We start from the raw sequence: 24014 nt of genomic DNA on the forward strand, positions 1-24014 counted from the left end.
ATATTAGTCCTTTCCTCACAGAAGGAGGATAAAAAAGTGGTCAATAAAAAAGCATCACTCTCCATGGTTGAGAATTAAGTCAGTAAAAATGCTTCTTGGGCAGGCAGCATAGAGAAATTTGGGAGTGGGGTAGGAAGGGACAATTTAATATGGTCCATTACTCTTCCTGAGTAAGATCAACACAGGTTAAATTTTAGTACTAAAAGCAGAGAAAGTATGAGGAAAACTCCATTTCCTCAAAATTAGATGCAACCAGATAGCAAAATAAAATTTCTTATATTCACTATCCTAGATAGAACTGCAACTAACTGAAATGATCTTTCCTTTTCAAAGGGTAATCTTTTTTATTCTTTTCATCTAGCTAGGGCCCATGTATAATTCCTTAAGTTTGCTTTAATTTTCAGGCTTCCAGACATCCCATTTGTAATTGAAGAGTAAGCTACCAGTTTACAAGTAAAAAAAATATATATTCATAATTCATATACATATTTAATCTTGTCTAAGAGACTCAAAACTATTAAAAAAATGTGCCTATTTTAAATCTGTCTTGGAGACAAATATAGTCATTTTTCCTTCTATTTAAGAAAAGACATTCAAGATAATTTTATTTTCCATGAAAATAAAACATCAATCTTCCTTGAAATAAAAGTAACTGAAGATGGTAAAACCCATCAGAGTCTACCAATGTTAGCACTAAAACACTTATTTTTATGTAGCGGAGGGATTCCAAGAGATATTTTCACTTGATTTCAGTCATAAACAAGTTTACAAAATCCATCTTTTTTTTTCTTAGAATTCAGTATCTGGCAACAATATAATGATATATTTTTCTCAAGGTGAGAGAATATTGTACCTAAAAGTCTGAAATCTATATTTTTTAAAAAGGCAAAAGAAATCTTACTGATTTTCGAGCTGGTACTTATCATTATTATCTCTAAAGAGTAGAGATTTAGTATTGACTTAATTGGAAACAATTTCTTCCTTTTATGATATTTCTCAAATAATTGATAACACATACTGAACATAAAATGGATATATAAATTTTAATTTGCAGAAGTATTTAGTTATTAATCCTAGATTAGCAATTTTCAGTCCAAGAGTGCTTCATGATCACCTGAGGGTCTTATTCAAATCCAGATTGATGGGTCCCTCCTCCAGAATTTCTAATTCAGCAGGTCTGGGATGGGGTCCAAGAATCTGTATTTCTAACAAAAGTCCCAGGTGATGCTGATACTGCTGGTTCCAAGATCACCCTTTAAGAACCATTGTCATAGACCTTAAACAAACTTCTCAGACTAGAGAAGTTATTCCTTATTAATAAAATACTTCAATCTTTCCCCAAATGAACTATTTTAAATAGAACAACATCTTCAGTCCCTGGGGAAAACCAGTTAATCACAGCAATTTGGAGAGGCTATTCATTCAATCAAGACTATGTTAATTCCTAAAAATTGCTATCTAGTGGCTGGATAACTGCTGTGAGGTTACAGTGACATTCAGGAAAATAAACCCCTGACCAGCAATAAATAGCTTGTGTTCCCTGTGAATCCTTGAAAAACAAGTGTCTACTATTAAATCATGCAGAGGAACTTAGTACTTGAATGTAAATTTTTCTTAGAAATAACTGCAAGCCAATTATGCCAATTACATAGGTTCCAGAAAAATGTATGTGTATTAAGTTTCTGTGAGTCCAGTGTAACTTTTCCACTGATTTACATCTTCATTTTAGAAATCTTTGATCTTGGATTGATTGATCCACAACTGACAACACATTATATATATTTTTTTCTTTGTGTCTCATTTTAATGTAATGAAAGACATCATGGATATAGACAGAGACACTGAGGCAGGCACAATTAATATGAAAACGGACTTGTTCCTTCTGTGACACTGTTACTGTTGGCATTTGGGTTTATCTAGTTGGCAACCCACCCCAGTGTTCTTGCCTGGAGAATCCCAGGGACGGGGGAGCCTGGCGGGCTGCCGTCTGTGGGATCGGACACAGACGACAGACACAGACACAGTCTATGTCGGACACAGAGTCGGACACAACTGCAGTGACTTAGTAGCAGCAGCAGCACTTAGGAGATAATCTAGGTTTGGGTTTGTTGCTACTTTGGTTATCCTTCAATGTACCACACGCTTTACCCATCTCTAATAATGCCTTGGACAGCACTTTATATTTTAGTTTTCACGTGCTCTACAGCTCTGTCAGACAGTTAATTACCCATAAACACTAAAATGCATTAAAATGACTATAAAGATAGAATAAAAAGAAAAGACCTTTTTATAGTAACAATGTGCTCCTCTCCTTTTTTATGGTCATGAAAAGCATACCTGTCACTGAACAAAAAAAGTGATGGACAAGTCCGGAGTTCTAGAGGACAAATTACTTCATTTTTATGACATTAGAGTACCTTTCAGGAAAGGTAACACAGTGGTTTGTTAAAAGCTAAAGTTACTAAATGCACACTGCCACATAAGATTCAAATTTTACTGGCACTCTAAAAGACTCAACACCCTATAGCACACTGGTGGCAGGATCCTCAGTTTCTCAGTAAGAAACAGCTTCTATAAATATCTGAAGTTAAATGAAGCTATCATCCAGGTAGTCATTAATTTTCAGTTCTTTCCATTCACCATTGTGGCAAATACATTCCCTGCAGAATCTTTAGTACAGACCATTAATAAAGGAAGAAACAGAAAAACATATAGACGTCATGTACTTACCATTAGAAGTTTAACATCAATTAAAAGTAAAATATTTTCCATTAATGGCTGCTTAGACATTATGGAAATTTGTTTTTTTTTTAATCAAGTGCATAAGATTCAGGATTACTTCATAAGATAAAAGAATCAGAATGATCATTTTATATCAATACATGGGTTATGTAATTTAATTCTCCTGTATATAATCATAACCAAGCAATTGTAACAAGGGCTGGTCAAGAGAACTCTCTATCAGATTTAGTTTGAAGGACACATTACTAAAATGCATAGCTACCAATCATCATTTCAATGAAAACTCTGATTGACTGACCAGGGTTTGAATCTTGCCCACGACACTGGCTGGGTCATTGCCGTGGGTATCAATAGATCTCAACCACGGAAAACATCACATACTGATGCTTCTAAAATGTGTGATTTGGATAAATGGTGTCAATATTATATTCACTGATCAAATGCTCAGTGTGAAAATTTTTTTAAGTTCATCTCCATAATAAGTATTCTGAATAGCTAATGATTTTCCATGCTTAAATTATTGAGTCATCACTTCCACTCACCATAGAAGGGTTCTGTTTTGACAGAATCATCCTCCCCTCACACAGCCTCCAACACCAACATTCAGGTATCACTGCACTCAGATACCACCCTTGTCAGCTATGGACCATGTATTTTTCTCGAGTGTCACTCTGTGCATGTTTGTGGAAGGTAGGTAGGGAATCAGGACTTTAATGGAATAAGACAATGAGGTCAACACTTTAAAATTATTTACTATAAAAACTACAGTTTTTATATTTTTATATTTAATTATTTACTATAAAAACTAGTTTTACAGCTAGTTGTACTGCCAGTTTGTAGTCGTAAGGAACGTCTATGGAGTTACCATATACGCTCTTTATGTGAGACCTCAAAGATAGTAAGAGTTAACAGAGCTCTGAGATCCTAACACGGGTTTTCTGACCAGCACAAAAAGAGATTCTTAATTAGTTATGCATTAAGACGTATCAATCCAAACAACTCATATTAGATTTTGGAAAACTCTTGAAATGTACCTAAAATTAAGATTTAAGCCTCTGTAATATATAAGAGCACTTGCACTGAATTCAAACAAGGTGTGACAACTTTAAAACAGGTACACAGCACTGTTGACAGATGCCAACTGACCTGACAAATATGCTTTCAAGTATATTCAATATCTACAGATGTGGATCCATCCAAATTACATGCTATCTTTCTAGGTACTAAATAGTCAGGTCATCCCAGTTACATGATTTTACAAATGGTAGTGCTTATAACATAGTTGGCTTCTGATTAATTTTGTACACCAGTGAAAGTAGACCTATGATAGAATTACATAGAAAAATACTTTAATAGGTCCTATTACTATTGATATTTTAATAGTAAGCAAAGCACAATTCAGAAAGGTCACCTAACTGAAGTGATGCAAAAATTCCGTGTACTAATTCTATACCAAGAGGTCAGCAAACTCCTGCTGCCTAAATCTGGCCTGCCATCTGTTTTGCTACTACGTGTGAAGTGAAAGTCACTTAGTCATGTCCGACTCTTTGTGACCCCATGGATTGTACAGTCCATGGAATTCTCCAGGCCAGAATACTGGAGTAGGTAGCCTTTCCAGGGGTTATTCCCAACCCAGAGATTGAACCCAGGTCTCCTGCATTGCAGGTGGATTCTTTATCCGCTGAGCCAAAAGGGAAGCCCAAGAATACTGGAGTGGGTAGCCTATTCCTTCTCCAGTGGATCTTCTGACCCAGGAATCAAACTGGGGTCTCCTGCATTGCAGGGGGATTCTTTACCAACTGAGCTATCAGAGAAGCCCCCTCTCCCCCTCTACTGCTTGAGTGCTAAGCATGAGGTTTATATTTGTAAATAATTGGGAAAAAAGTCAAAAGAAGGTTTACAATGTCAAAATTATATAAAATAAAAATTTCAAGACCCCTAAATAAAGCTGTATTGGAATAAAGTCACATCCATTCATTCTCAGTCATGTCTATGGTTGGTTTCACAGTGCAGAGGCAGATCTGAGTAGCTGTCACAAAGAGAGCTATGTAGGCCTTACTCTAGACCAGCAAGCCTCCAATGCTTACTACCCACCTCTTTGTAGAAAAAGTTGCCAAACCCTGATCTATACTATCTACCAAGTAAGGGGCATAATCTTGAGGATGTCTTTGTGAGATCCAGAGGTTTGACGCAAATGATCACACTGCTTAGGCAAGAACCCTCATGTGCTTCCTTTGTGCTTTTTCTGTGTCTAAGAGGCAAGCAAACTTAATGTCTTTTGAATGAACAAATACATGAAAGATATTCACAAAGTATGTGAATGGTTTCTAAATGTTTACAGCTTTTATATATCTTGCCTGCTTAAGAATATGGAAGCCATTAAACAGTAATATCAGTGAGACCTAGAATAAGTGTAAAATGGCAATCCATACATTTTAACCAAAAAAGGACAATTGTTTCTACATTGTTATTTGCCAAAATAAATATTTTCCCTCATTTTAAGGGCACTGAATACTAAATAGTTCTCTTGCATAGTCAAAAAAATGTTTATAAGTTCATGTTAACTTTGAGTACTCAATATTTGCATAAAGAATATTAGAACCAGGACCTTGTAGTCATTTTAATAGCTATACAATATAAAATAATATATCACAAGATTATTAACTATATTGTCATATTTAAAAAAAAAACTATAACACAATCCTATAAATAGGATTCCACACTTCAGCTGAGAATTCATTAATTTCAAGTAATATATTAAACAAAAAAGCTTTGATAAAAGAATTTGAACACTACTTGGAGTTTAGTGCTAAGATACCTATAGCTTACTGATTTTTTAATTCTTTCTGAGTGGAGTAAATTTGCTGGTGTAATTTGTTTTCTTTGTTTACACCAAAAGAATTAAGATACACATATTACATTCCTAATTGCAAATAAAAAGGAAACTTTCTTGGGAGTTAAAATTATTTGTTTCATTTATATTACTTTAAAGACATCAGTAGGTAGTGATAGGAGAATGCAATGGCACCCCACTCCAGTACTCTTGCCTGGAAAATCCCATGGACGGAGGAGCCTGGAAGGCTGCAGTCCATGGGGTCGCTGAGGGTCGGACGACTGAGCGACTTCACTTTCACTTTTCACTTTCACGTATTGGAGAAGGAAATGGCACCCCACTCCAGTGTTCTTGCCTGGAGAATCCCAGGGATGGGGGAGTCTGGTGGGCTGCCATCTATGGGGTCGCACAGGGTCGGAAGTGACTTAGCAGCAGGTAGTGATATGCCATACCATATGCCAGCATATGCCACCCAGCTTGTAATGAACCATTCTGGTCCAGTCTGACTGAGTACAAAGTGAGTAAAGATGGGCAAGCTTGATGGTGGCCCTTGGTTATCTCAACACTCTGATTATCACCCAATTTTTATCCCTCCCATCAACTGTTATTTGAATGTTGGATAAAACTGCATTAACACAGCTTTCTTATGAGACACAACAACCAATAGCCAAAAATATCCTCAGAGTCAACATACTAAATCATTAACCTTCTTGGTGTTAAGCACACAAATTAGGAAAGATAGCTCCTGTGAAGCAGTTACTTAGATTTCACAATGTATTTTTTCCCCTGGAAACGATGTTACCTCTAGTGGTTAGGTTTCTTGCCTCAACAGTAAAAGCCTATTGAATATACTAGTTATATTAATAGTCCTCTGGAACTAAATTAGATATCTTACTGTGTTTCTATGGAAAATTCTCAGAGTTTCAACTAAGAAATAGCAAAACCACATCTTCCCACATACCCCTCTCCCTAACATAAACCCTTTGTAAAACTAAAAAATTCTTCTGGAGACACAGTATTGTAGGGATAATGGTAGGGGAAGGATAAAGTCCTAGGGTTTCTTTGCCTTTTTTATAATCATCATTTTTTCCTTAACACAAAAAGCCAAAATGAATAGCAGGAATAAACGTTCATGCTACTTATCTCTGTAGATTAACTCTTTACTGCAAAAAGTTTACCAAAAAGTGAGACAGTTTCTTAGAGGTCCTCTTTAAGAGATACAATACTTAAGCTCAAAATGCTCCTAGACAGCATCTTTTGTCACAGACATCGTAGCAGTATTGAATGAATCAGTATTAGTGAACTAATGAATGGCTGGTTGGCAAAAGGAGTGGGTCAAAGTTTGGTAGGAAATTAGGAAAAATATATCCTGGGATTAGGAAAGAATGGTCACAAGATTAACAACAGATTTACATAGATAAAATAGCAAACTAGATAGGTCAACACTGTTTGACCTCAATTTAACCTTATAGAGAAAAATTTACATTTTTCATGTAAAATTAAAGTAGAAAATATCCGAACTTGAACTCACTCCTAGTAATCTCTTAGTAACCAAGTTCTATTAAGTTTTGTTAATTTTTACATTTTCTGAGTCTTGTACATAAGGAAAACATGTGGAGGATAAGGGAATACAGGGTTTATAGGTGTATAAAAGCCAGGTTTTGGAGTCAGACTGGTTCAAATCCTGAGCCTGCCACTTATTGGTACTATGATCTTAAGCAAGTAACCAAGGTTCTCTGAGTTCCAGTTTCTTCATCCATAACGTATGAGTAATGATTCTTTATGGGTTTGTTGTGACAATTAACTGTAATACACATGTAGGGCTTAAAGATTTAGCACAGTCCACTGCACATACGAGAGATTCAATAGAAGCTATTATTGTTGTTGATATTATAAAATATATTTCAAAACTAAGAGTTACAGTCTCAGGTAATTATAATCTTCCACAAAATCTGGTTTTAGTTCCTAGTGAGGTAAATTTGACCTTTTAAATTCTGCATATAAAGAAACAGATATTTCATTTAAGTGCCAAGTTCCATTTTCGCAACATAGGAAGATGCAAAAATAAAATATAAATCTAGAAATGAAAACATATACCTCTAGTACAAGTAGTTCAAAGCTATACTTTAAGAAATCCCTGTTACAAGAAATAATATGGCTCTAGTCAGCCAGTTTTATGGCCATACTTGTTATACACAGGATATGTTCAATACATTCTTTGTGAAACATAGGCAAAATGCCTGTCATTCCTTACTAACTTTGAGCAGCAAAATTCAAGGTGTTTCAACCCACTGTTGAATAACCTGTAATATTCATGTGCTCCTTAAGTGGCAGTCAATATTTTGTTCCATAGACCAACAAATGACTTCTGGGAGGATCTAAAAAGCAAAGGCTAGCTAAAGGGTAGTCCAGGCCAAAAACAAGTCTCTGGTTCACAGTTGCCAAGGGACTGCCTGCTGGATGAAGAGATCACAGCCAACTCTGGAATATCCCGAAGTAAAAGACTCCTGGTGGGGAGGGTGGTAGGAGAGGGAAAGGCTTAGCCAGAATTATCCAGTGAAACAAACCCCAGGAGAAGACTTGCTGTGAAGCTTGAGGTTTTAAGATCATACCTCTAAAACAGCCTTCTCTGAGAGAGCTCCAGCTGACTCCAGGAGGTGCGGGATGTGTCCCCATCAAAGCAATCGCCATTTCACATTTCTGAGAAGAACCAGTCCCTAAGGGCTGTGTCCTGATCCTCTTAGTGAATTAACATCCTGACTCCCTCCAAAATGGGGTATGATATTTAATAGAAACATTCTCATGGTCACAAAAATGACCATGGTCACAACTTCTCAAAGTGGAGATGTCACAAGAGTTTTGAAGAAAACTTTTGAGCAACAAATAGAAAATCTCAACTTCTGTTATTAAAATTCTCAAAGTGTTCAGATAAACCTTATTAATAAAGAGGGCAAAGTATGGCTACAAAGAATAGACATATCCTGGAAAATGAGAAAAATAATTGTCATTTTCTTAGATTATACTGTATCCAATATAAATGTACTGCCAATATTTGCTAAAAACAAGCTTTCCAATAACTATATCACAAATAAGAGGCAACCCAGTAGAGGAAATATATATATATATACACACACACACAAAATACAACAAATGCAGTATACTTGAGCAGCATGGCAGTCCAGACCACAGAAGAAAAAAAGAATTTGAAGATTAGGAAAGACTTTTTGGAGATGTCACAAGAGTTTTGAAGAAAACTTTTGAGCAACAAATAGAAATTCTACATGTTAATTGTAGGTTTAGATGGTATGTGTGTGTGTGTGCCCGGTTGCTCAGCTGTGTTCAATTCTTTGTAACTTATGGACTATAGCCCGCCAGGCTCCTCTGTCTATGGAATTCTCCAGCCAAGAAGACTGGGGTGGGTTGCCATTTCCTACTCCTGGGCATTTTCCCAACCCAGGGGTTGAACTCACATCTCCTGCACTGGCAGGCAGATTCTTTACCACTGTGCCACCTGGGAAGCCCTTAGATGGGACAGGACAGATATTTTCAAATAGTTTATAATGCAGCTACTTATAGATTTAAGGTAACTGTTATGCAACACAGGACTAAATGTCTTGGTTTGGCAATGTATGTATTATATATTATGAATTCCACCTCCTCCTTCTATCCCTACTCCCACCACAGTGATGCCTAAAAGGGACAGGTCAGCTACTGGTAATCATTTGTAGGCCTTACCAGATCTAATCAGGTAGATCCTTACGCCCATGCCTTCAAGACCACACTGAATTACAGCTGCCATAGCTTTGTGTACAGTGTAAACCAACCCCCCAACCACACCCCCACACCCACACCCTAAATAGAAAATGCACTATACCTTAGCAGGCTGCAATATTTAGGGACTTCCACACTTAGAGCTGTCCTATCTCCTATTACTGTAGTGGTTTTCTTTTTCTTTATTGAAGCAATCTAGTTATCAGTTGTCTACACTGATACACCTCTTTCTTCTGATTCTTTTCCCTTCTTCTGTATTGCTTCTCCCACACTTCTCGGCTTTCAAGAAAAGTAGGCTAACCTTGCTACTCAGGGCCTTTATTTCCTCTCCAGCCAAAAACCGACCAGTTAGAGCACAATGGCCATTATCTTTGGATCTGACCATTCTTCGCTTGTTGCATAGTAAATACTAAGGAGAACATTTCTTTAGAGCCAAAGAACTTTGTTTTTGTCCATCTTTGGTTTCTACCAGGTAAAAGGATGCTCACAAAACTTAGAGAAAGATCATCTCTAGCTAGTCTAAGCTTTTACTCCACTTATTGGGATACATCCCAATAAACTCACTGCAAGTTGAAAAATATTATAAGTCAAAAATGCATTTAATATACCTAGCCTATCTTCAATGTGCTTAGAACAATCATCTGAGTCTACAGTTGGGCAAAATCAGCTAACACAAAGCCTGTTTTATAATAGTGTTAAATATCTCACGTAATTTATCAGACACTGTACTGCAGGTGAAAAACAGAATGGCTGTATGGGTCTGAAAACGTTGCACAGTGAGTTGGTTAGTTTATGATCGCATGGCAGACCTGGAACTCCACTCAGTGCATCATAAAACATATGGCTATCTCAAGAAAAGATCAAAGCTCAAAATTCAAAGATACAGTTTCTACTGAAAGTCTACCACATTTTGTTGCTGTTCAGTCACTAAGTCCTATCCAACTCTTTGTGACCCCATGGACTGCAGCTCTCCAGACTCCTGTCCTCCACTATCACAAGGAGTTTGCTCAGATTCATGTCCATTGAGTCAGTATGCTATCTAACCTTCTCATCCTCTGCCACCCTCTTCTCCTTCTGCATTCAATCTTTTCCAGTTTTTTTCCAATCACCTTTGCACCACAAAAACTGTACTGAACCGTCCTCGATCAAGGACCATCTGTACTGTGGTATTAGAGAAGCTTCTAGTGTATCACTGACAAGTGCTAGGCAGCATCTGGAAGTGAGTCCCACATAGAACAGAGATGGCTGGGTTGGGTTTATCTATGCTTTCTGCCAGTGGTATTAGCCTTTTATTCCTCCCATAGTCACTCCAGAGAATTACATGCATATGCATCATATGTTGCTGCCAGGAACTGACTCAGCAGTTCTCAAAAGTTTTGGTCTTGGAACTCCTCCACACTTAAAAACACCTTAAAAAACATTTTTGCAAATCTCTTCAATGTCTATTTAAAATAAGACAGCTAGATTTCATATCTCTTCTACATTCAATCTGTTGTGATAGGTTTTGATTGAAGGTATGTAAGGAAAATCTTGTCTCACACAGATATGTAGTTGGATGATGCAAAAGATAATTGTGAATGTTCTGCTTTGATACTACACCAAAACTCGACAAGCAGAACTTCTGAAAGGTTAGCTGCAATGTGGACTCTTAACCCCAACCAGTAAACTTAACTTCCTATCTTAAAATTCATTTGTCTATCTTGTACTTTGAATGGATCTTTTACCCATGCACGATTTTGAAAAACTAAAGTCAGCCTGACAGGTGTTAAGTAAAAATGGGGTTCATTTTAAAAGTGGCTAGTTTGGCCTGCAACTGAAACAACTACACAAATCCTAGACTGCTGTGCAGTAAAAACACCTAGTATACTTCTCATCACTCAAGGATCAGGGTTTAACAAAATTTAACAGTGATTACTGTTGGGTGCCACTACCTTTACTTATTCTAAGGGGCCAGTACAGTTTTACATCCATTGCTTTTACACAGTGAAAAAAGCTATAAAGTCTTGTATGATCATAAAAGGGCCTCCCAGGGGGTACTAGTAGTAAATAATCTACCTGCCAATGCAAAAGACGCAACAGACATGTTCAATCCCTGAGTTGGGAAGATCTGCTGGAGTAGTAAATGGCAACCTGCTCCAGTATTCTTGCCTGGAAAATCCCATGAACAGAGGAGTCTGATGGGCTACAGTCCATGGGGCCACAGAGTCAGAAATGACTGATCAACTGAGCATACACATGCATGCACGTGTGCACGCACACGCACACACACACACACACACACACACACACACACACACGATTATAAAAAAAGTTTTGACTTCCCAGACCCTCTGAAATGGTTCTGGATACTCCCAAGGTCTGAAGACTGTATTTGAGATTTGCTGCTTTATATCATTCAAGAATTAACCAAACAACAGTTAAAGAGATAATAAAAATAGCCAACTAACTCTTCTCCTTCCCCTCCAGTTGATCTGCAGTCATGCGTCAAAGAGTAGCTAAAAGTCAAATTTCTGACTATTATTACCTGGAGAGTTTCAGGACTTTAAGCATTCCACAGATGCTAAAGCTGGCAGAGCTGGGATGGACGTTCCCTGATAGCATCAATACTGCAAGGGACAATTCGAACGTAGTTTTATTAGAGGCATATTAAAAATTAAATGGACTTTATACTAGTTGCATGACAGAGTCCATTCCTCTTAAATTTTCTCAGTTTGTGAGAACCAACTGATAATGTGAAAGCACTGTAAAAATTGTGAAAAGTGAAAGTCTCTCAGTCGTGTCCATGGCATTATCCAGGGCAGAATACTGGGGTGGGTAGCCTTTCCCTTCTCCAGGGGATCTTTCCAGCCCAGGGATCAAACCCAGGTCTCCTGCATTGCAGGCAGATTCTTTAGCAGCTGAGCCACAAGGGAAGTCCAAGAATACTGGAGCGGGTAGATTATCCCTTCTCCAGGAGATCTTCCCGACCCAGGAATTGAACTGGGGTCTCCTGCATTGCAGGCGGATTCTTTACCAACTGAGCTACTAGGGAAGCCAAGGTCTACACAAACATAAGTTATAATCCAGTCCGCTCAAAGGGGAAAAAGAAGATAAAGACATGGGGAGAAAAAGGTTAATGCATTTTATTTCCCTAGCTCTTCTCCTAAATTAAAAGTTAACCATTCTTTGCTTTATCCTAGATTTGCCCCAAATTCTAGTAAGCACAATCTTCCTTAACTCTTAAGTCTTTTCAAATCAAATACCAATTTCCCTCATCTGCTGAAGTGTCCAAAAGGCAATTTTTTAATTTGAAATGCCAGAAACACATTAATCATTTAAGGAAAGGGAGGGGTAGAATACAAATATAAATATGCAAATAAAAATTAGTAGTTGATCACCCTAATTAAAAGCATAATGTCATTACCTCTCATTTGCGGACAATAATTAGATAAGACAGAAAAGTGAAGACTAACCAAATTACTCAGTATGTATTGATATATATTGCCAAAACATACAAAGGTTCTACTCTAGGAATAGGGAAAACACATAGGCTTGTCCTTCCTATATTCGTAGTTGTACCTTATGGTTTACAAAGTACTTTAACACACATTACCTCTCTCTAGCTATGCAGCAACCAGCAAGGCAAGTAGAAAGGATCTACATTTTCCAGAGAAAACTAGACTCCAAGAAGTTAACTAAGTTGCCCAATACTCACAGACCTGTCAGAGACCTAAGGATGAGCATATCTTGTGACTTCCAGTGTTACTATATTTGTAGTTATATTTTAGCAATTTATTTGGTGGGGGCTTCCCTGGTGGCTCCGTAGTAAAGAGTCCACCTGCCAAGCAGAAGACCTGGGTTTGATCCCTGGGTTGAGAAGATCCCCTGGAGAAGAAAATGTCAATCAACACACTCCAGTATTCTTGCCTGGGAAATCCCATAGACAGAGGAGCCTGGTGGGCTACAAAGGGTTGCAAAGAGCAGGACACGGCTTAATGACTAAACAACAACAATTTATCTGGTGGTGGAGAGGCTGTGGAAGCAGTACCATCCCTTTTATAAATGAAATCTTATATTGAACCTGAACTGTGAGACACATAAATACACTAAAGGGCTTTTATAAGTGTTTAATTATAAACTAAAAACTACTGATAATAAGTTTGTGTTCTCACAAAAGAAAATTGATCATGAGCAGATATGTAGAGGAAGGTTTTTCTAAAGGCCTGTGCCTTCATAATCAATGAGAGTCTTTCTCATCAGTGTCTTATTAGCAAAAGTGTTCAAATACATGTACAAAGTGAACAGAACAAATTTGTCAAGGCCTGCACAAGAACAGTCTTATAATGAATGATCTTGGGGTAGCTGTAATTTTGTACTTAAAATTTAATCCAACTCAAACATTTTCGAATACTGAAGCATCATGCTGCTGCTGCTGCTAAGTTGCTTCAGTTGTGTCTGACTCTGTGCGACCCCATTGACGGCAGCCCACCAGGCTCCACCGTCCTTGGAATTCTCCAGGCAAGAACACTGGAGTAGGTTGCCATTTCCTTCTCCAATGCATGAAAGTGAAAAGTGAAAGGGAAGTCGCTGAGTCCTGTCTGACTCTTCTCGACCCCATGGACTGCAGCCTACCAGGCTTCTCCGTCCATGGGACTTTCCAGGCAAGAGTACTAGAGTGGGGTGTCATTGCCTTCTCCCACTGAAGCATCATAGGGCCCCATAAAAAGGAGTCTGAAAACCACTGCATAATGACTTGCTGTCATAAACTCACTTGCTTGCTCTCCACTTGGCTCATTTTGAGATAAAACTAAAACCTACTTTGACAATCCAAAAAATGTATATAAGAAACCTGATTAATAAGTATGATTACTATTTCACAGTCAAAGCAATACCACTCTTTTGGTTGAACCATATAAAACTGCCATTAACTGACAATTTTGACTATAAAAATAAGGTTCATATGGCTTAAACTAATATTTCTCATTTTATTTTCCCACTCTTCACTCATAAAACTATCAAAAAATTGTCAAAAATAAATGGAAATATAAGCAAAGTGGAAAAAGTACAATATCCAACAACAACAAAAATCACTGGAACTACCTAAACATATTAAGCATTTTAAAATGTTAAACCCTTTTAACATAATGTGCAGAGTTTTATTCACTTCAGTAGCACTAACTGCTCAACACTCAAAATACATTGTCATATATCCCCTTTTATTTACTGGAGGATGTGTGGGTTGACAGTTACCTACCTTTCTTAATGTAGATTGGCACGCCACTTTGAAATGTTATCTAGTTGTCAGTGGAATTTCTTCAAGCAAAACATATACACTTCAGAACTCATCAACTTTTTCAAAGTAAATAGAAGCATTTCCTTTTTTATCAAAAACTTTATTGAATTATTTCATTGATAACAGAGCAAGTCAGAACAATTAGGAGTTATAGATTTGAAGAGAGTTTTGTTTCTTCATTTCTTTACCTATCTGGTTTACCTCTCCATTCTTCCCACTGACCTAAGGTTACCAAATTAGGTATATTCAATACTTGAAGAAGTCTCTCTTTTTTTGGAAGATACTGAATCAAAATTATAAAGGTACTTATAAGAATAAATGTGATTCTCATAAAACAAAGAATTCAATTTTCAGATATTGGGTTGAACCAAATCATTTACTTTGATGGAGAATCCAGTTCTTTTGTAAGTTCCCCCTCAAAATCAATACATGGCAACAAATTAAGCCACTTAGACAAAAAGGCCTCATGCTACATAAATAAAGGTGACTCTTTCCCCATCATTAGTGAGGATTATACAGTAAAGAGTAATTCACACTGGGTATGCATGAGTTTCATTCTTCCATCATGAACTACACTGAACTAAAATTCAAAATGCTGTGACTCACATGGTTATTACTGAACACTTAATATTAAGTGGAAAACACAAGATAAATCCAGATAATCCCATTTTGAGAGTTACAGATGAATTTTGCTTAGAGTTATATACTTTCTATCAAAAAAAAAAAGCCCATTTCTTTATTAGAAAAGTCTTACATGCTATTTTTAGAATGATAAAGAATTTAAAATGCTAAACACTTGATATCTTTTAAGAGCACTTAAGGCACTCTTAAAAAGCTACAAATGTTGCCAAGTCATGTCATAACTGGCTCAAACAATCCCATTTCCATCTAAAGTTATTTCATGCTACTGCATGAATCAATATTAAATACCTTGGAGTTACTAAAAACTGGAAATTGGCATAGATGTGCACAGCAATTATAAGATATGAAAATGGTGAATATTCATTTTCCATATATTCTTTCTTTTAATAATAGAAGGATGTTTTCCTTCTAGGTAAAAAGAAATAATTTCTTAAAAGCTAAAGAATCCCTCTGCAATGCAAGAGACCCCGGTTCGATCCCTGGGTTGGGAAGATCCCTTGGAGAAGGCAAAAGGCTACCCACTTCAATATTCTGGCCTAGAGAATTCAATAGACTGTATAGTTCACAAAGAGTTGCAAAGAGTCAGACGCGACTGAATGATGTTCACAAGAGAAAGATAAAAAGATGTCTTGAAAGGTAGCAAAATGTCATGGATCATAGCCTTGTTTCTCTCAAAAGAAAAACAGATTTTGAAATTTAATATTACCTCCAAACATTTTATTAGTCTACCAAATTGCCAGAATCATTAAAAAAAAAAATTCCAAGTTAATACAGGTCTTCCCTTCCCCCCCACCTTATTCAGTTAAAAAAAAAAAAAGCTGTTTTGTGTGTGTCTCAAAAAACTTTTTTTTTTCCATATTAAAGACATAACATCACTTTTAAAGCTGGAAAATCATCATCATCATCATTTTTAAAAAAGCTAAGTTCAGATGACATCTGGCCCAGAAATGAAAGAGTTAACATTCAACTAAGCTGCTCTGCACTTCTGATCCTTTACATTTCTCACAAGCTGCCCTACAATGAGCTGAGCAAGTATCAACTGTAATTTGATCCCGGAGTTTATGGAAAAAAATAACTGCACATACTCAACATGCACATTTAATAAAAATCTGTTTCAAGAAAAACATACCCGATAAACACAATTTAAGGCACATTTAACTGTTTGATTAACTTTAAATATGCAATCCCTTTGCTTTCTTCATGCTCTCAAATAAAACTGGGGAGAAAAAAAGCAGCGGCTCTACTGCAGGGAAAAGAGGCTTGAAAAACAACTTTGATTGGCACTTGGCCTGACCCACAGAGGAAGAAAAACAGTTTTTGGACAAAGAGCGCAAATATTTGAGCTTGCTTACTTACATGTTTCTTTCTTTTTTTTAATATAGAAAGAACAATCTCAATTGAACTGTAGTTAAAGAAATTGACTAAAAACGGTGCCGTATTCATCTTAGCCTTTCAGTCCCGACGCATTTGCACAGCTCAGCAATTTTAATTCATTTGTACTGGACAAACAGAAGCACCTCAACTACTGTTTCCACTTAATGAAATGTAAAAATAGTCTCGAGAAGAATAAGCTAATTATAATATAACCCAATGGCGGCTGTTAAAGTCTGATTAAAAGCTTTTCTCGGTCTAAAGCGACATCTTTTCATACTGCACCCCCCGCCCCCGCCCCCGCCCCAACCCTTAACGGAGCGATTAAACCAAGTGAGCTAAACAAAACTGGAGTAAACTTTCTCTCAATCACTCTGGGAAGCAATAAACTGCGCGTCTGATTTTTCTGGAGCAACACCGGGGTGCGGGGGTTGGGGGAGAACGGGGGATGGGGGGGGTGGTAAGCGCTAAAAAGGGACAATTCACGTCCACCCTCGTCTCCACCTCCCCCAGTTCCAGCCTGAGGAACCGTAACGTCGAACAGCGGTTCCCATGGGCATAAAGTTCAAGCTGCTTTACCAGTTTCTTTCGGGATCGACCCGGAGCCACAAGACGACCATCAAAAAGAAGGTTAAAAAAAGAGAAGAGTATTCGGGTAGAGCGTGCAGAAGTAAAACCGAAATAAATAAAAACAACACCCGCAGGAGTTAGGCGCAGCCGAGAGGAAGCCAGGTTCCTCTGGACCAGACCAGTTCTGATTTCACACCGACTTGCACCCAGAACACCGGGAGGAGGACCGAACAGGTCCGTCACCCCTCCGCCCGAGGAGCGGGAATGGGGGGCGGGGGGGGGAGGGGAGGCAAGGTAGCTAGGTGAACGGAGGGACAGACTGTAAGCACCCCCAAACCGCCGTCCCCCAAGCCCCCAGCCCCGGGGGCCAAGCGCTGCCCCGGCAGGAATCAAAAGCCCAGCAGGCTAGAGCCTCCGTTCGCGGCTCAGGCCCCCTTCTGGGGGTCCGGCGGAGAGGCCCCGGGGTCCCTCGGCCGCCGCGGGCAGGAAGCGCCCCTCGGGGATGGCCCCGGGCCGAGCCCGTACCTTCCGCAGCACTTTCCGGCAGTTGGTACAGAGCAGGTAGCTGGCGGCGGCCGACGGACTGCTGCCGCCGCGGTTCATCGCGGCTGCGGGCGGGCGGCGGGCCGGGGCCGGGCTGTCACTGCGGCCGCCCGCGCCGCTGCGGGGCCCAGACTGTCCCCCACACACGCCCCGCAGGCCGCGCTTCTAGCCTCAGCCTCCTCGGGGCGGGAGGACGGGACGGGGGGGCGACGGCCGGAGAGCGGGCGGCTGCCCGCAGCGACCCCCGCGGCGGCTGCCGGAGCGACGGCGGAGACGGCGGCGGCGGCTCCTCAGCGGCGCGTCGTCCCGCCCGCCCCCATCCCGCAGACCCCCGCCCCCGCCCGGCCAGGACCAGCCGCCGCCGCCGCCGCCGCCGCCGCCACCGCCGCCGCCGCAGCGCCTCAGCGGCTCCGCGCGGCCCCGCCCCCGCCGCCTCAACGCCTTCACCACCTCCGCGCCCCGGCACCGCCCCCTCCCGCCAATCGGGCCGCCCCGGCCACGCCCCCCGGCGCCAGCCTGCAGCCAATGAGCGGCTGCTGTCGGCTGGGCGTGGCACCGGCCAATCACAGGCGCCGAGGACGCCTCGAATCTCCGGGCAAGTTAAGTTTGTCTCCGAGGCTCTGAACTGCAGGGAGACGGCGGGTTAGTTCGGTAGCCGGGTGGGAGGGAACCGAGTTTGTGCCGCTCCGCCAATAGGGGGAAGAGGGTGTGTCACATGCAAATAACCCCGTGAAACCCAGCCCCTCCCCTAAGGCCAGACACAGCCCCTGCGCTAGGTCCCTGCAGAAATGGGGAGGGGATGAGATAAATAGCTGGGAGCTAGAGTTCGCTAGAGGGTCTAAGACTCAACTAAATGTTTCCCGATTTCTTGAGAAAGACGGTGGGGGTGGGGGGAGCTAAAACGTTCATACCGATCCACCAGGGCACGTGGTTAGGCTTTCTCTTTCTTACCCAGAATCTTAGCTGGAAAGAAGACTGCAGTCCTGTAGCAGTTGACAGCCAAGGATCGCAAAGAACTTTATGCATCGCTTATCCTTGTTTTGCAAAAGACCAGTTACCTAAAGCTTCGGCAGCGGGTGGGGGATAGATGTCTAAGTACATTTACACCATTAGTCGGTTAGAGGGAAACAAAAGACTCAAAACCTGTGGGTTAGCGGTTTCCTCCTCCATCAAAAGCCCCTTCTCGTCGTAGTCTCTCAGCAACGAAAATTCTTTTATTTGTCCAGCTCGACAAGGCCAAAGAGACAGGTTTGTCTTCCACCCCAAAGTCCTTCTGGGGCGGCTGGTTAGATAAACGCAGAGCTCGGAGCCCTGCCTGGGAACGAAGCTTCAGAGAACAAATTGCCATTTAAAGCTCTTGGGCTAGACCTGCCTCTTGCAAAGCTACAAATGAATTCAGGATTTTGGTGTTCACGTTCTGGGGAGAGAAAGCAGATGTAACTGGGGGAAACTCAGGCTGGCAGGGTGTGGGGGGGAAGGACAAGTGGGAGAGTAAGGTCTCCGGAGGGGCTAGCCGCGCTCATGCTGGTTGAAGGCGGATTCCGACGTGAGACACCCCGAAACCTGCTCCCCTGTGAGAACAAAGGCAGGTGCCGAGCGAGAGCCTGGTTGGTGCCGGACGCTCCCCGGCGTACTCCGGGCCCCAGAGATTGCTTGCTCTGCCCACTGGAGCCGAGTTCCGTGCACACTGGAACCCCAGCTCCCCACCCAGCCCTGGCTGAAACCACATAAGACTGTGCGTTATGACATCACCTGTTTTCGGGCTGGAGAACGCGATCAGTATTCTCGGCTTCTGCTTTTCTTAAAGGTGGCTAGCGTACGAGGATCCGTGAAGGCCCGCAGTTGGCAGAATGAATCTGTGGAGATGATTTACACGAATGATTTCACTGGTTTGCATTTCTTTCTTTTCTTTCCTTTCTTTTTTAATTTAAAAAACTACCCTGGTTGCCTTAGGGATTCAGTGTGGTGTTGTGATGCAAAATCAGAAAGGTACACTTGGAGGAGCTAGCAAGTTTAGCATATCAAAGCTATCAGACCAAATTCTGTGGTTAAAACTGCCAGTCTCCTCATTTTTCGACAGCTGCCCCCTCTCTGTCCCTTTTAGAGACCAACGAGCATAAACCAAGTCTACACAAGGAACAAAGGAAATGGAAATCTGCCAGTGTCAGGTTTAAATAGATTAAAATAGACTGGAAAATCCCCAAAGGGTCTAAATGATGTGGTGGGGTAAATGTGTTGATCCATTTAACTAAAGTTAAATGATAGCTAAAGTTTAGTGATAGCTAAAGTTCTCTTGGTGTAGTGTGGATTTATACAGCCTAGGAGAGCAATGGCGTGGGGAAGGTGTATGACATTCTGTTAGAAGAAACTAAAAAAGAAGATTCCGCAGAGGGAGAAATGACTTATATACACTTTAATGCAGAGAACCAAGAAATCCAGGGAGAAAGTTAGGAAGGCACAGTTGTCCTAAGAACTGAAACACATATGTGTCCCCATTTAGTGGTACATTTCTTGAGTTATATTCCTGGCTTGGAAAGCAGATTTTATGTGAATACATTTTAAAGGCAAGTTGAAATTAAAGGATGAAATGAATTTTTGTGCAGAGATTGAATTTTCTCAAACAATATTTTAGCTTCAAATTATTTTCTATCATATACTTTTTATATCCTTTCCTTTTATTTAATAGCTAAAATTCTTTCACAGTGAAGTCCCTTAAGTTATTCAATAACCCAGAGAGGCAGGAAAAGAGAGGCCAGCTTCATACAATTATACCTTCTAACAGAGATTGCTAAAAGGAGGTTTTAGAAGAATCTCTTCATTGATCCATGGTCATGTACATGTATGTGACCAAATGATGCCCCTCTCCTCCAAAATTTTATAAAATTAATTGTCTACACTGTCATTTATTTGGCAGTCAACCATGTAACATTTCTCTTATTGAATCACCATGTATGTGTAATATTTCTTCTATTGAGCCACAATATATGTGTTTGTGTCCCACCTCTGAACTTTCCAATCCAGTAACTCATTCTCAATACACAATGACCGTCCTTTCCTCCGGTTCTCACACCCTCAATTCTATCATCCTTCTTCTCACCTCTCTGGGTAATGTTCAGCTTCTGGACTCTTCCTTTCTTTTCCATCCCTTACCTGGCCTCTTTTTCTTTCCCAGCCAGCCTGGATACTAGGAGACTGTGACTTAGAAAATAAGTGACTTGCAAATCCTGGACCTCATGTTAGTTACAGAGAAGGAAACAAAAGCCCATTCTTTGACCTTCGTTCAGAGCAAGGAAAAACCCCACCCCTTTTGTTGTCTGGTTGTCTAAAACAAGAAAGAACTTCAGGAAAGTAAGACAGCGGTGAAAATTAACAACCAATATTGAGCATTCCTTTCTTAAGGTTTTATGTACCAATAGAGAATGATACTTCGTTAAACATTTTACACTGTTTAAAAATAATTTTTGCTTGTTTTGAACTATTTTTTCAAGTGTGACCTTTTTTTCCCCTAGTCGTACATAAAATCACATGGCTTGGATGTACCATAAATTATTTAACCATTACTCCATCATGGAACATGTAGATTATTTCCCATTTCTCATGATTATAAATAATAATCTGATAAACTTCCTTACATGTAAGTTTCTGGCAGCATCTTTGATTCCTAGATATGAAATTTCTAACCAGAAGGATGTGAATATGTTTTAAGACTCTTGATATAATGTACTAAAAGGTTTTGTGAAAAGATTTAACCAATTTGCACTCAACTCACCATAAGAGGGCTTCCCAGGTGGCTCAGTGGTAAAGAACCTGCCTGCCAATGGGGGAGACCCAGGTTCAATCTCTGGGTCAGGAAGATCCCCTGGAGCAGCAAATGGCAACCCACTCCAGTATTCTTGCCTGGGAAATCCCATAGATAGAGGAGCCTGATGGTCTACAGTCCATGGGTCCTGAAGAGTTGGACGCAATTTGAGTGCACACGTGCGCACTCACACACTCAACGAATAAGCATAGAGGGGAGAGATCTCTTGGTAGATTAAGCATTTGTCAAAGCATCCTTTCCTATACTTTTTCCTTAGCATCAAACTGAATACTGATATGACTGGTTCAGATTCTATTTTCTCATTAGACTGTGAACGCCTGTAGGGCAGGGAATGGACTGCATTCACTTATTCACTTCCAGCTCCTAGCTCAACCCATTTTAAAAGAAATGCTTTAAAAATCTTGGAGAAAATATGGAGTTTTCACTCTGATTTTCCTCAATATACTGTAAGTCTAGGGCATCTCTTTTTAATCTCTAATAATAGCTACCGGATCTTACAAAAGGATCCCAACACATATCTGTGAATTGAATGGTTCAGAATGACTATTGCTGCAAAGCAGAGATTGGATTCATGTCCTTACCTGTCACCAAGTCTTTCTTGACACTGAACATCATGATCATGACTGAGGCTTGCTATCTCTCTTATAAAATGAAAGTTCTTACCACAAACCAAGGGTATAGGGAGAGAGGGTTGGGCACATTTTTATGTTCAGCACTTTTGAAAGAAGATACTGTGTTAATAACATGCTGTGACTTTTGGACTTGAAATTGTTTACTTCTCTAGATATTCTCATTCTACTGACCTAAGAACTGGGCCCCTTTATAGTTCCTGAATAAGGATTCAATTGAAAAAATAAATTACTGAAGATATTTTAAAAATTCCAGTTCTGGAGACAATAGGTCATTTTCTAATATTTTGCCTTCTCAGACTTCTTCGTCTTTCCCCTGGGGGCACCCAAAGCCTTGGATTGCAGGGCAAGTACTGCATTATTTACAAATTTGCAAATACTGTAATTTGTTTTGTGCACAAAGGAATTTGCACTTCACACAATTGTAAATTAATTGCTCCCTTTGAGCTGTTAATTAGATTCCTGCTAATTTTTCCTAGGGCCTAAGACCAGTCAGTACTACTCCGAAGGAGGAATTAAGAAGATGTGATCCAAAAGGGGCTCTGCTCGAGCGCCGCTTCCCCTCCCACCCTCCCCATCGCCCACCTCCACCAGGAAAATTATTCTTACCGAAGCTCATTTTCCAAGGAACAAATATTCCAGCAAGATCCCGATTTCTGCCAGCTTTCTCTTCTAACTTCCCCTTCCAGAGTTTCCTGCATTAAACCCTGTAGAAAGCAGATTGCAAAGGAGAGGCCTACAGATCTGGGTTTATCATTGTTTGGCCTGCAAATGTTAGCCAGCACAGTTCTTTTTAACATTGAATTACTTAAAAACACTTGATGTAGGAGATTTTTGCCGCCACCCGCACCCCCACCCACCACCAAGTCTAGATTTCTGGTGTCTCTTGAAAATGGTTAGATCTGGTTACACTGGATGTGTACTGGTATATGGCCACCATCTGCTGGAACCCAGCACCTGTTATCTGCATTTGGACATGCATTTTCAGGTTTACCAATGTCTGTCACTCTTCTGGGGTTCCATTTTGTCACTTTATATACATTGTCTTCTTGACCTTTGTAAGGATTTGCCATCTCAGAACTTTCTCCGGCACTCAAATTACTGATCTACTGACTGATCCTCTTAACTTTATCATAGAACATGAGTTAAAAAGAAACATGTCATCTCTTGGCTATAGCAGAAGTTGAGGAAAAGGGTCCAATGTAAAGAATATCATGATATGCAGTTGCCTGGGTGATAGTACATAAGGGATGGATTGCAAAGTGGCCTGAGGAATCTTTTGCTGGTTGTGGAAATGATATGTATCTTGATTGTGCTAATACTTTCATGGGTGTACATAACTGTCAAAATGCAATAAACTGTACAGTTTTATTATGCAGTTAACTGTGTGTAAGTTACGTCTCAAAACAGTGGATTTTAAACAAAAACAGAATAATGGTTGTATAATATTTTAACATTTGTATGTATAACAATCTGTTCAGTCAAAATTCTATAATTGGATATTTGTGGGAATACTTTTAGTGAAAATAAATAATATCAAATATGCAAATTCACAAAAAGGATATCACGATATGTATATCAATTATACATTAATTAAAAATAAATTTAAAAAAGAATACTCTGGTACTCTGACACATACGTGTGTGTGTGTGTATACACATTGGTACTCTGACACATACGTGTGTGTGTGTGTGTGTGTGTGTGTATACACACAAGGGGAAGGACAGTTGTCTAAGAAGGGACTATTATGTCCTTTACACTGGTAACCTTACTCCTTATTCTAACTCTGTCTAAATTCCCATTCAAATTGTAGCTTTAGGA

General features: G+C 39.9%; 1 protein-coding gene and 1 long non-coding RNA gene across 2 annotated transcripts in view; one reads left to right on the plus strand and one right to left on the minus strand.

Annotated features, from left to right (window-relative positions):
• Positions 1-18004, minus strand: part of SESN3 (sestrin 3) — a 79282-nt gene extending 61278 nt beyond the window's left edge. The window contains exon 1 of the mRNA XM_027563879.1: positions 17727-18004. Coding sequence (XP_027419680.1) covers positions 17727-17804 — 78 coding nt within the window. The 5' untranslated portion in view covers positions 17805-18004. The remainder of the gene's footprint in view (positions 1-17726) is intronic.
• A 182-nt stretch (positions 18005-18186) lies between these two features.
• Positions 18187-23576, plus strand: LOC113905914. The gene is made up of 3 exons (XR_003514754.1): positions 18187-18992; positions 19552-19633; positions 22673-23576. It is a non-coding gene; the product is annotated as an uncharacterized LOC113905914 (long non-coding RNA).
• Positions 23577-24014: the final 438 nt, after the last annotated feature.

This window comes from Bos indicus x Bos taurus, chromosome 15, assembly GCF_003369695.1.
Source record: "Bos indicus x Bos taurus breed Angus x Brahman F1 hybrid chromosome 15, Bos_hybrid_MaternalHap_v2.0, whole genome shotgun sequence".
NCBI classification, from domain to species: Eukaryota; Metazoa; Chordata; class Mammalia; order Artiodactyla; family Bovidae; genus Bos; species Bos indicus x Bos taurus.